The following is a 13,346-nucleotide window of genomic DNA, read 5'->3' on the forward strand; positions in this document are numbered from 1 at the left end:
TAAAGGAAGCACTTGTATGCACATCTGAATCGCCACTTCACTCCTCTTGTGCTTTGGGGCCATCATTAAGTAAACTAAGGATGACTTGAACACGAGCACTGCAATACCCATCACAGTCGTTCTAATAACAAAGATAGCTACTAACTGACTAATGGGTGGGTAGGATGTACCACTTGGATATGCTGGGCAAAGGGATGATTCACATCCCAGGTGGGATGGAGCTGAATGGTGCGAGATTTTATCATGCTACTCAGAACAGCATGCAACTTAAAACTTATGAATTGTTTATTTCTGGCATTTTCTATTCAATATTTTTAGACTGTAATCGGCTGAGGGTAACTGAAACTGGAAAGTGAAACCATGGATGTGAGGGCACTACTGTATTTTACTTTTGTTTTTGAAATATATTTTACATGTGATAGGTAATTTTGTCAGGCCTCTGAGCCCAAACTAAGCCATCATATCCTCTGTGACCTGCACGTATACATCCAGATGGCCTGAAGCAGCTGAAGATCCACAAAAGAAGTGAAAATAGTCTGTTCCTGCCTTAACTGATGACATGCCACCATTGTGATCTGTTCCTGCCCCACTCTAACTGATCAATTGACTTTGTGACAATACATCCTCCTCACCCTTGCGATAGTCTACTTTGTGATGTTCGCCCGCCCTTGTGAATGTCCTTTGTACAATATACCCTCCCCGCCCTTAAGAAGGTTCCAAGATGGCCAAATAGGAGCAGCTCCAGTCTACAGCTCCCAGCGTGAGTGATGCAGAAGATGGGTGATTTCTGCATTTCCAACTGAGGTACCAGGTTCATCTCACTGGGGCTTGTTGGAGAGTGGGTGCAGTCCACAGAGTGTGAGCTGAAGCAGGGCAGGGCATTGCCTCACCCGGGAAGTACAAGGGGTCGGGGAATTCCCTTTCCTAGCCAAGGGAAGCCGTGACAGATGGTACCTGGAAAATCGGGACACTCCCACCCTAATACTGCGCTTTTCCAACGGTCTTAGCAAACGGCACACCAGGAGATCATATCCCACGCCTGGCTTGGAGGGTCCCACACCCATGGAGCCTCGCTCGCTGCTAGCACAGCAGTCTGAGATCAAACTGCAAGGCGGCAGCGAGGCTTGGGGAGGGGTGTCCGCCATTGCTGAGGCTTGAGTAGGTAAACAAAGTGGTCGGGAAGCTTGAACTGGGTGGAGCCCACCGCAGCTCAACGAGGCCTGCCTGCCTCTGTAGACTCCACCTCTGGGGGCAGGGCATAGCTGAACAAAAGGCAGCAGAAACTTCTGCAGACTTAAACGTCCCTTTCTGACAGCTTTGAGGAGAGTAGTGGTTCTCCCAGCACGGAGTTTGAGATCTGAGAACGAACAGACTGCCTCAAGTGCGTCCCTGACCCCTGAGTAACCTACCTGGGAGACACCTCCCAGTAGGTAGCCCCAGTAAGGGCTGACCGACACCTCATACAGCCGGGTGCCCCTCTGAGATGATGCGTCCAAGGGAAGGATCAGGCAGCAACATTTGCCATTCTGCAATATTTGCTGTTCTGCAGCCTCCGCTGGTGATACCCAGGCAAACGGGGTCTGGAGTGGACCTCCAGCAAACTCCAACAGACCTGCAGTTGAGGGTCCTGACTGTTAGAAGGAAAATTAACAAACAGAAAGGACATCCACACCAAAACCCCATCTGTACGTCACCATCATCAAAGACCAAAGGTAGATAAAACCACAAAGATGGGGAGAAACCAGAGCAGAAAAGCTGAAAATTCTAAAAATCAGAGCGCCTCTTCCCTCCAAAGGAGCACAGCTCCTCACCAGCAATGGAACAAAGCTGGACAGAGAATGACTTTGACGAGTTGAGAGAAGAAGGCTTCAGACGATCGGTAGTAACAAACTTCTCCGAGCTAAAGGAGGACGTTCAGACCCATCACAAAGAAGCTAAAAACCTTGAAAAAAGATTAGACAAATGGCTAACTAGAATAAACAGCATAGAGAAGACCTTAAATGACCTGATGGAGCTGAAAACCATGGCACGAGAACTATGTGACACATGCACAAGCTTCAGTAGCTGATTTGATCAAGTGGAAGAAAGGATATCAGTGATTGAAGATCAAATGAATGAAATGAAGTGAGAAGAGAAGTTAAGAGAAAAAAGAATAAAAAGAAACGAACAAAGCTTCCAAGAAATATGGGACTATGTGAAAAGACCAAATCTACGTCTGATTGGTGTACCTGAAAGTGACGGGGAGAATGGAACCAAGTTGGAAAACACTCTTCAGGATATTATCCAGGAGAACTTCCCCAACCTAGCTAGGCAGGCCAACATTCAAATTCAGGAAATACAGAGAACGCCACAAAGATACTCCTCGAGAAGAGCAGCTCCAAGACACATAATTGTCAGATTCACTAAAGTTGAAATGAAGGAAAAAATATTAAGGGCAGCCACAGAGAAAGGTCGAGTTGCCCACAAAGGGAAGCCCATCAGACTAACAGCGGATCTCTTGGCAGAAACTCCACAAGCCAGAAGAGAGTGGGGGCCAATATTCAACGTTCTTAAAGAAAAGAATTTTCAACCCAGAATTTCATATCCAGCCAAACTAAGCTGTATGTGTCCAGGAATTTATCCATTTCTTCTAGATTTTCTAGTTTATTTGAGTAGAGGTGTTTATAGTATTCTCTGATGGTAGTTTGTATTTCTGTGGAATCGGTGATGATATCCCCTTTATCATTTTTTATTGCGTCTATTTGATTCTTCTCTCTTTTCTTCTTTATTAGTCTTGCTAGCTGTCTATCAATTTTGTTGATCTCTTCAAAAAACTAGCTCCTGGATTCATTGATTTTTTGAAGGGTTTTTTTGTGTCTCTATCTCCTTCAGTTTTGCTCTGATCTTAGTTATTTCTTGCCTTCTGCTAGCTTTTGAATGTGTTTGCTCTTGCTTTTCTAGTTCTTTTAATTGTGATGTTAGGGTGTCAATTTTAGATCTTTCCTGCTTTCTCTTGTGGCCATTTAGTGCTATAAATTTCCCTCTACACACTGCTTTAAATGTGTCCCAGAGATTCTGGTATGTTGTGTCTTTGTTCTCATTGGTTTTAAAGAACATCTTTATTTCTGCCTTCATTTCGTTGTGTACCCAGTAGTCATTCAGGAGCAGGCTGTTCGGTTTCCATGTAGTTGAGCGGTTTTGAGTGAGTTTCTTAATCCTGAGTTCTAGTTTGATTGCACTGTGATCTGAGAGACAGTTTGTTATAATTTCTGTTCTTTTACATTTGCTGAGGAGTGGTTTACTTCCAACTACATGGTCAGTTTTGGAATAAGTGTGATGTGGTGCTGAGAAGAATACATATTCTGTTGATTTGGGGTGGAGAGTTCTGTAGATGTCTATTAGGGCTGCTTGGTGCAGAGCTGAGTTCAAGTCCTGGATATCCTTGTTAACTTTCTGTCTTGTTGATCTAATGTTGACAGTGGGGTGTTAAAGTCTCCCATTATTATTGTGTGGGAGTCTAAGTCTCTTTGTAGGTCTCTAAAGACTTGCTTTATTAATCTGGGTGCTCCTGTATTGGGTGAATATGTATTTAGGATAGTTAGCTCTTCTTGTTGAATTGATCCCTTTACCATTATGTAATGGCCTTCTTTGTCTCTTTTGATCTTTGTTGGTTTAAAGTCTGTTTTATCAGAGACTAGGATTGCAACCCCTGCTTTTTTTTGTTTTCCATTTGCTTGGTAGATTTTCCTCCATCCCTTTATTTTGAGCCTATGTGTGTCTTTGCATGTTAGATGAGTCTCCTGAATACAGCACACTGATGGGTCTTGACTCTTTATCCAATTTGCCAGTCTGTGTCTTTTAATTGGAGCATTTAGCCCATTTACATTTAAGGTTAATATTGTTATGTGTGAATTTGATCCGGTCATTATGATGTTAGCTGGTTATTTTGCTCATTAGTTGATGCAGTTTCTTCCTAGCATCGATGATCTTTACAATTTGGCATGTTTTTGCAGTGGCTTGTACCGGTTGTTCCTTTCCATGTTTAGTGCTTCCTTCAGGAGCTCTTCTAAGGCAGGCCTGGTGGTGACAAAATCTCTCAGCATTTGCTCATCTGTAAAGGATTTTATTTCTCCTTCACTTTTGAAGCTTAGTTTGGCTGGATATGAAATTCTTTCCCAAGACTAAACCAGGAAGAAGTTGAATCCCTGAATAGACCAATACAGGCTCTGAAATTGAGGCAATAATTAATAGCCTACAAACCAAAAAAAGTCCAGGACCAGACAGATTCACAGCCGAATTCTACCAGGGCACAAAGAGAAGCTGGTACCATTCCTTCTGAAACTATTCCAATCAATAGAAAAAGAGGGAATCCTCACTAACTCAATTTATGAGGCCAGCATCATCCTGATACCAAAGCCTGGCAGAGACACAACAAAAAAAGAGAATTTTAGACCAATATCCCTGATGAACATTGATGCAAAAGTTCTCAATAAAATACTGGCAAACTAAATCCAGCAACACATCAAAAAGCTTATCCATCATGATCAAGTTGGCTTCATCCCTGGGATGCAAGGCTGGTTTGACATATGCAAATCAGTAAACATAATCCATCATATAAACAGAACCAAACACAAAAACCACATGATTATCTCAAAGATGCAGAAAAGGCCTTTGACAAAATTCAACAGCCCTTCATGCTGAAAACTCTCAATAAACTAGGTATTGATGGGACATATCTCAAAATAATAGCTGTTTATGACAAACCCACAGCCAATGTCATACTGAATGGGCAAAAACTGGAAGCATTCCCTTTGAAAACTGGCACAAGACAGGAATGCCCTCTCTCACCACTCCTATTCAACATAGTGTTGGAAGTTCTGGCCAGGGCAATCAGGCAGGAGAAAGAAATAAAGGGTATTCAATTCAGAAAAGAGGAAGTCAAATTGTCTCTGTTTGCAGATGACATGATTGTATATTTAGCAAACCCCATCGTCTCAGCCCAAAATCTCCTTAAGCTGATAAGCAACTTCAGCAAAGTCTCAGGGTACAAAATCAATGTGCAAAAATCACAAGCATTCCTATACACCAATAACAGACAAACAGCCAAATCATGAGTGAACTCCCATTCACAACTGCTTCAAAGAGAATAAAATACCTAGGAATCCAACTTACAAGGGATGTGAAGGACCCCTTCAAGGAGAACTACAAACCACTGCTCAACGAAATAAAAGAGGATACAAACAAATGGAAGAACATTCCATGCTCATGGATAGGAAGAATGAATATTGTGAAAATGGCCATACTGCCCAAGGTAATTTATAGATTCAGTGCCATCCCCACCAAGTTACCAATGACCTTCACAGAATTGGAAAAAACTACTTTAAAGTTCATATGAAACCAAAAAAGAGCCCGCATTGCCAAGACAATCCTAAGCCAAAAGAACAAAGTGGAGGCATCATGCTACCTGACTTCAAACTATACTACAAGGCTACAGTAGCCAAAACAGCATGGTACCATATATATATATATATCTACAAAGAATCTACAAAGAACTTAAACAAATTTACAAGAAAAAATCAAACAACCCCATCAAAAAGTGGGTGAAGGATATGAACAGACACTCCTCAAAAGAAGACATTTATGCAGCCAACAGACACATGAAAAAATGCTCATCATCACTGGCCATCAGAGAAATGCAAATCAAAACCACAATGAGATACCATCTCACACCAGTTAGAATGGCAATCATTAAAAAGTCAGGGAACAACAGGTGCTAGAGAGGATGTGGAGAAATAGGAACACTTTTACACTGTTGGTGGGACTGTAAACTAGTTCAACCATTATGGAAGACAGTGTGGCGATTCCTCAGGGATCTAGAACTAGAAATCGCGTTTGACCCAGCCATTCCATTACTGTGTATATACCCAAAGGATTATAAATCATGCTGCTATAAAGACACATGCACATATATGTTTATTGCGGCACTATTCACAATAGCAAAGACTTGGAACCAACCCACATGTCCATCAGTGATATAGTGGATTAAGAAAATGTGGCACATATACACCATGGAATACTATGCAGCCGTAAAAAGGGATGAGTTCATCTCCTTTGTAGGGACATGGATGAAGCTGGAAACCATCATTCTGAGCAAACTATCACAAGGACGGAAAACCAAACACCACGTGTTCTCGCTCATAGGTGGGAATTGAACAATGAGAACACTTGGACACATGGTGGGGAACATCACACACCAGGGCCTGTCGTCAGGTGGGGGAAGGGGGAAGAGATAGCATTAGGAGATATACTAATGTAAATGACGAGTTAATGGGTGCGGCACACCAACATGGCACATGTATACATATGTAACAAAGCTGCACATTGTGCACATGGACCCTAGAACTTAAAGTATAATAATAAAAAAAGGTACTTTGTAGTATTCTCCCTGCCCTTGAGAACGTACTTTGTGAGATCCACCCCCTGCCCGGAAAAAATTGCTCCTAACTCCACCACCTCTCCCAAAACCTATAAGAACTAATGATAATCCCACCACCCTTTGCTGACTCCTTTTTTGGACTCAGCCCGCCTGCACCCAGGTGAAATAAACAGCCTTGTTGCTTACACAAAGCCTGTTGGGTGGTCTCTTCACACGGACGCGCGTGACAAATTTTTTATCTTTTGGAGAGAAAAACTGCTCTATTATAAATATACATTCTTCAGTGTATGCTGAGTCTGTGAAAACTTTTTGCTGTTTGAAGCTCAACAAGGCTTTTCTTCCTCAAAAATTCAGGCTCTGATAGTAGAAAACCATGCTTTTTAATGTTGTTTTTGGAAAAGCATTTAAATGTCTAATTTGAAACTAAAGCCGAATTATGACTTTATTGTACTTGGCTGTCTTGATAGTATAGGAAGGTTTATAGGTTCAAGGAGAAGGAAGAAAAGACCTCAGATCATAACTCAAAATTTTATCCCCTATAGCTTTTCCATTCTATGTCTATTCATAGCACTTAACATCCTTATCTTTGTTAGCACTTTGCATTTACATTACACTGTGAATCCTCTGTTATCTTTAACATTTGGTAGAATGCTTGATACATGTTCAAATGGTTCATTTTTAGAAGCAACCAGATTGTATACCCTTATCTATGTAGCTGAGTCCTACCTAGGTCAGTTACTTTCATGTAAAAAGGTTGACCAACATCTTGTTAGGAAATGTTTGCAGCAAGATGGTTTGTAACCAGTTGGTTGGAAGTACAGGTGGCCTGGACTTGCATTTGGCATCTGAAGTATGAACAGCCTGGTGGGACTCAGCCCTCAACCCATGGGATCTGACACTATCTCCAGGTAAATAGTGTTAGAATTGAAACGAATTACAGCATACCTCATTGGTGTCTGTAAAAGAATCGATTTGGTATCTGGGGGAAGCCCTCAACTTCCCGACATCTGGTCACAGAAGTGTGCTGTGAGTATGTTGAGTAGAGAGGAAAAACAGCTTGCTTTTTCTATTTATATCTAGCTTTTAATTTACATCACTGTTAGGGCTTAGAAAACAATACACCAAAATAAAAGCCTCAGAAGCAACAATTTTTCTCTGGCCTTCTCCTGGCCTCCTGTCTCTCAGTCCCATTCTCCCCACCAAGGCCAGCCATAGAAACTAGAATCCCTCTTCCTCAAGGCAGATCATGAAAACCCTAACCCCTTTTCCCCAAAGCCAGTCATAATACCTAGAATACTACTATAACTTCCTTCACCTTTCTGTGTAAAAACTGGCCATAAAGAAATTATCTGACCTATCTTGTTTGACTGTAGGTCATAAGACCCCCATTCCAGAAAGGTTCCTGCCCCACGCCCAGAAGGAAGGAATGCATGTTCAGAGAGGCCAAGAAGAACCTAGATGGACAGGCCTGGCTGGGTTTCCCCACTCAGTCTATTAGCATTAGATCATATGCTTTTTGTCCAGTCATATTTCTACACGGCTGTTCCATACTTTGTTGAACCTAAGCATAAAATGGACAACTTCCCCTGTATCTTTGGGTCTTTATTCCGAATGCTCCTATGTATACACGTTAAATTTGTATACCCTTTCTCTAATTAATCTGACTTTTGCAAGTTGATTTTTCAGGAAACCTTCAGTGGGCCAAGGAGAATTTGCTCCCTTTGCCCTTCTCTACATAACCATTCCCCAGTTATTTCAATTCTAGATTATCTAGTTTTTCACTGTTATAACAATATGATGAACAGATAGCTTTGTGTGTAAAACTTTCCCTACATTTATTTGATTATTTCCATGGAATGGTTTTGAAGGCATTTTAAAGACTCTTCATAACTTTGTACATTGCTTTCCAAAAAGGTTGTCCTGGTTTAAACTTTGACCAGTTCTGTATAGAGGTGGCTATCTTGCTGTAGTTTTGCTTGCATTGATTATTCCCATTTTTAAATATTCTTACCAATTTGATTGGCGTAAAATGGTATCTATTTGATTTTTATCAATGGCGAGATCGAGTATTTTCTCAAATAGTTGTAAATTGCATCCGTTCTTTTGTGAAGACAACTAGCAGTGTATCTAAGACCAGTTTGAATTTTTTTTGTCTTTTTTGTTTTACATATTCATTTATAAAGGCAGATTTCCAGTAAAACTGATTGTCCCCAAGTTTGGGTATAATAGAGTCATTTCAATTTGACCTTCCTCATTAATTTCTAAAATGTTCACAATTCAAAAAGTTATTACCAGGTGTGGAACTACCTTTTTTTTTGAGACAGGGTCTCACCCTATAATCTCGCCCTGCTGGAGTGCAGTGGCATGATTATAGCTCACTGCAGCCTTGACTTCCTGGGCTCAGACCATCCTCCTTCCTCAGCCTCTTGAGTAGCTAGGCCTACAGACACGTGTCCCCATGCCTGGCTGATTTAAAAAAATTTTATTTTTAGGCCGGGTGCGGTGGCTTGCGCCTGTAATCCCAGCACTTGGGGAGGCCAAGGTGGGCAGATCATGAGGTCAGGAGTTCAAGACCAGCCTGGCATATATGGTGAAACCCCGTCTCTACTAAAAAATAAAAAAATGAAAAATTAGCTGGGAGTGGTGGCGCATGCCTGGAGTCCCGGCTACTTGGCAGGCTGAGGCAGGAGAATCGCTGGAACCTGGGAGGCGGAGGTTGCGGTGAGCCAAGATCGTGCTACTGCACTCTATCCTGGGCAACAGAGCAAGACTCCATCTCAAAAATAAATAAATAAAATAAATTTATTTTTAGTAGAGATTAGGTCTTGCTATGTTGTCCACGCTGGGAGCTACCTATTTTAAAATAGTGTTTAAGATACATGGTCTGTAAATATATAGACACTGCTTAGAAATGAAAAGCAGCAGTTAAATTTCTTGGGGAAGTTGGGGTTTATACAGGAAATTGTCACAGGTACTCAGGAATTGGAAGTTGTGGCTGGGGATGTGCATGGAAGAATAGGCACTGTAAGTAGTAGACCTGCAGACCAGTCTGTCCTGATAGAACACATTCTTTTTTTTTTTTTTTTTTTTTTGAGACGGAGTCTTGCTCTATCGCCCAGGCTGGAGTGCAGTGGCCCGATCTGGGATCACTGCAAGCTCTGCCTCCCGGGTTCACGCCATTCTCCTGCCTCAGCCTCCCGAGTAGTTGGGACTAGAGGCGCCCGCCACCACGCCCGGCTAATTTTTTGTGTGTGTGTGTGTATTTTTAGTAGAGACAGGGTTTCACCGTGTTAGCCAGGATGGTCTCGATCTCCTGACCTCGTGATCCACCCGCCTCGGCCTACCAAAGTGCTGGGATTACAGGCGTGAGCCACCGCGCCCGGCCCTGATAGAACATTCTTAATCCAGCTCTCTTTCAATAGCTGGTCCGATAGAAAGGCAAACAAATGTACATCTGGAGTCATGGGTTCTAACCTTACCTCTGGAATTAGCCTGCTTTGTAACCATTCACAGATTAACCTTTCTGTTCCTCAGTGTTTACATCAGTAAGTTCCTTTCAGCTCTAAACATCTTTGATTTTATTATTCAGGGGACAGAATGTTATCCTTGTGAATCCAGAACTTTTCTTGTGAGTAGCTGTGAATAGGTCTGGAAAACAACTCATTCCTGTTGGGAACTACTTCGAGGAAAATAATAGGAAAAATTTCCCATACCAGCTAACCTTTTTAGGGAATGTGAACTTCCAAATCCTTGTTTATTTTCTTTTAATACATTAAAAATGGTAAAATTAAATTATTTTTATGCCATTTTCCCTGGACTAGAGAATTGTAGATTCGATGTTTTCTCTTTCAACATGCCAGAAAACGACAGGTTGAGTAAGTTGAAAGAGTGCAGGAAAGAAATTTAGAAAATAACTAGCTGCAAAACCCTTCAGTGTTTTAAGAGAAGTTACTATTTACACAAACATGGCCTCGGCTTAATCAAATGCTTTAATTTAAAGTCACAAACATCCCTTTTCTGGCTTGAGAAAGCTGGTGGAAGCAGCTTTCTAATCCAACAGACTCAGTGCTCTGTGTTCGATTTGTTAGGTCTTGCTCAGTGTGCAGAACTCTGCTGGCAGCTGAGAGGAGAAGCCGGAAAGAGGCAAGTTCCCGGTGCAAAGGTGGCTCTGCAGCACAATTTAGGCATTGGAGGAGCTGTGGTTGTAACACTCTACAAGATGGGGTTTCCGGAAGCCGCCAGGTGAGTGACATTCTGAGTTTTGTGTGTCAATTAATCCTTCTGACTTTTCACAGTTGATGATGTTTTACATGTAAAAATTTCTTAAATATTTTATTGTCTTAGTATTTAAGGAAAAGTATCTCATTACATTGTTTTAAGAACATGGCTTTAAAAGTGGCCATCAGGTTTTAAATTTAACCAACTTTAGGAGAATTCTGTTGAAAAAAGGACCCAGGATAGTCACGGGAGTACTGAACTAGAAGCCCGAGCTGGCTGGGTATGGGTCTCCGCCCTAGCAACCTGGGTTATTTAGGCAGGTCTCCTCATGGCCTTCCAGGCTGCGGTGGTTTAGGGAGTCACTAAATGTGCTGATTGGATCTTTGCAAATTTGTATTTCCGAGTCCAGCTAATAAGCCCTCGTTGCTGCTAGAATTCTTTTTGTCTCTTGCTGAATTTCTTCCTCTCCTTCAACTACCCATGCTCCTCAATTTGCAGGCACTTTCTTTCCCATCCCACTCAGGATCCCTCAACTCCCTTGCTCATCTCTCAGAGAAGTGTTCCTCCCCAGAGGAAAAAAGCGCCCCTCCTGTGAAAGGCTCAGCTTTCCTTGTTCCATGCTTTTGTTTCCAGTCACTTTCTTAACTTGGTTATCTTTCCATTGACTCCTTTCCCTCTGTCAGCATACATGTTCAGGTCTTCCCTTAGATCTCTTTTTCTCCTTGCCTTAATTGTTGTTGTTCATGATGAGCGTTTTATGTTGAGCCACCTTTATTTTTCCAAGCCGGAATACCTCACAGTCTAATTTTTTACCTCACCACCGAGGTCAGTGTCAGATAAGGCCACCAGGATCTAAATGAAATTGAATAACCTTGTCTTTATTTTCCCTATTTACTCTCTTTAACCCTGCTGTAGCTTTTGACATTAATTGGCTCCCTTTTTTCTTTTGAAATTCTTGGTAATTATTTAATCATTTATTCACACTTTTTTGTTTCTCCAACAAAGGATATGAGAAACACTTCTTTTTTTTTATTATTATACTTTAAGTTGTAGGGTACATGTGCACAACTTGCAGGTTTGTTACATATGTATACATGGAGACACGCTTCTTTTATTGAGTCTATTTGATTCTTCTGTAAGCTCTTAGATCTCTTGTCTTCTCCTCTTTCTCTGCCCAGAATATAATTTCTGTTGTAAAACTTATAATTTAAAGCCCGTCTCAAATATCATCTCTTTTTGAATATCCACAGCACTTTGTATGTTTTTGGGTACTATCTAGTTGGTTTGGTTGCACTGTATTCAGCTTTTAATTCCCCTTATTATATGAAATCCTTGAGGCCTAAGACTGTGACTTACATCTCTTGTTCCTAGAATCTCTCATATGTTTATTGAATGGGAATAAAAGGTATTGAATCTTAAGTTTTTGTGGGTTTTTTTTCTTTTTTGAGACAGAGTCTTGTGTGGTCCTCTAAATATATGGGGAAGGCAACATACTTTTTTCAAAATGCTGTAGAAGCTCAGAGGAAGAAATTATTATGAAGAAAGTAAATTTGAGCTGAGATGACTAGGATTGCCCAGGAGAAGTATAGGGGAAGGGCATTCCAAGTCTGTACATAGGTATAGAAATTTGAAAATACAAAAAGGTTTGACAAGTGGTTGTGCTGTGTGGGTACAGAGTAGATTATTTTGTGTGTGCCTGGGTAGAGGGACAAAGTGGGATTATGGTTTTGAAATGATTCAGATGCAATGCTTAGGAGTTTGGAATTTATCCTATAGAATATGGAAAGATACTCATTAGCAAAAGATCATGTGACTATATTACACATTAGGTAGATCAGTCTGGCATTACTCTGAGCTGGTGGTGGAGAGACCAGAGGCCAGGAATGCTTAGGAAGCTGTTGGTAGGAGTGTGGAGGAGAAATCTTTAGTGTTGCAACACAGGCTGTGAACAATGAAGAGGAGAGGTCACATTTAAGAGCTGTGAACAACTACATTTGATTCACAATTAAACTTTAATTTAGACCAGTTTTGAACATGAATATCAACTTTGTATTATAACATCCTATTCATTTTATGTAAGAGAGGAGCTTTTGTGCTGCAGTCTGAGAATAGGTTTGTATTCTATATTCTGTTAAATAAAACCCCATTTTAAAGCCCAACTTTGTTTGTATTTCTTTTTTTAAAATTAAGGTATAATTTACATACAGTAAAATTCATTCTTTGTATTGTATTTCCACAAGTTTTGATAAACACACAGTCATGTTACTACCACCATAATCAAGATATAAAATAGTTTTATTGCCCAAAAAATTCCTTGTGCACCTGTGCAGTCAACCCTTCTCCTTCTCTTCTGGCCTCTGGCAACCACTGATCTGTTTTCCACCCCTGTAGTATTCCTTTTTGCAGAGTGTCATGTGAATGGAATCAAAAAGCCTTTGAGTCTGGCTTCTTTCATTTAATATTACACATTTTAAAATTCATCCACATTATTGTGTGTATCAGTAATTTGCCCCTTTTATTGCTCAATAATATTCCATAGTATGGAAGTGTTAGTTGCTTACCCATTCTTTGGTTGAGGCATATTTGGATTATTCCCATTTTCTTTTTAATGGAAAACTAAGTTAGCTTGAAAGTTTAACCCAGTGGGTACTATTTGAAGATCCTAAGTGATATAAGAAGTCAAATTAGAAGTAAAAATTGTTTCTATATAATG

At 40.8% G+C, this 13,346-nt stretch overlaps 1 protein-coding gene across 6 annotated transcripts in view; it reads left to right on the top strand.

The window, feature by feature from the left end:
• SCP2 (sterol carrier protein 2) overlaps positions 1–13,346 on the top strand; it is a 132,134-nt gene that overhangs the window by 85,291 nt on the left and 33,497 nt on the right. For all 6 annotated transcript variants that reach the window (XM_055235250.2, XM_063613848.1, XM_055235247.2 and 3 more), the window contains one exon: positions 10,504–10,657. In XM_055235250.2, coding sequence (XP_055091225.1) covers positions 10,504–10,657 — 154 coding nt within the window. The remainder of the gene's footprint in view (positions 1–10,503; positions 10,658–13,346) is intronic.

The sequence above is a fragment of the Symphalangus syndactylus genome, chromosome 19, assembly GCF_028878055.3.
Source record: "Symphalangus syndactylus isolate Jambi chromosome 19, NHGRI_mSymSyn1-v2.1_pri, whole genome shotgun sequence".
NCBI classification, from domain to species: domain Eukaryota; kingdom Metazoa; phylum Chordata; class Mammalia; order Primates; family Hylobatidae; genus Symphalangus; species Symphalangus syndactylus.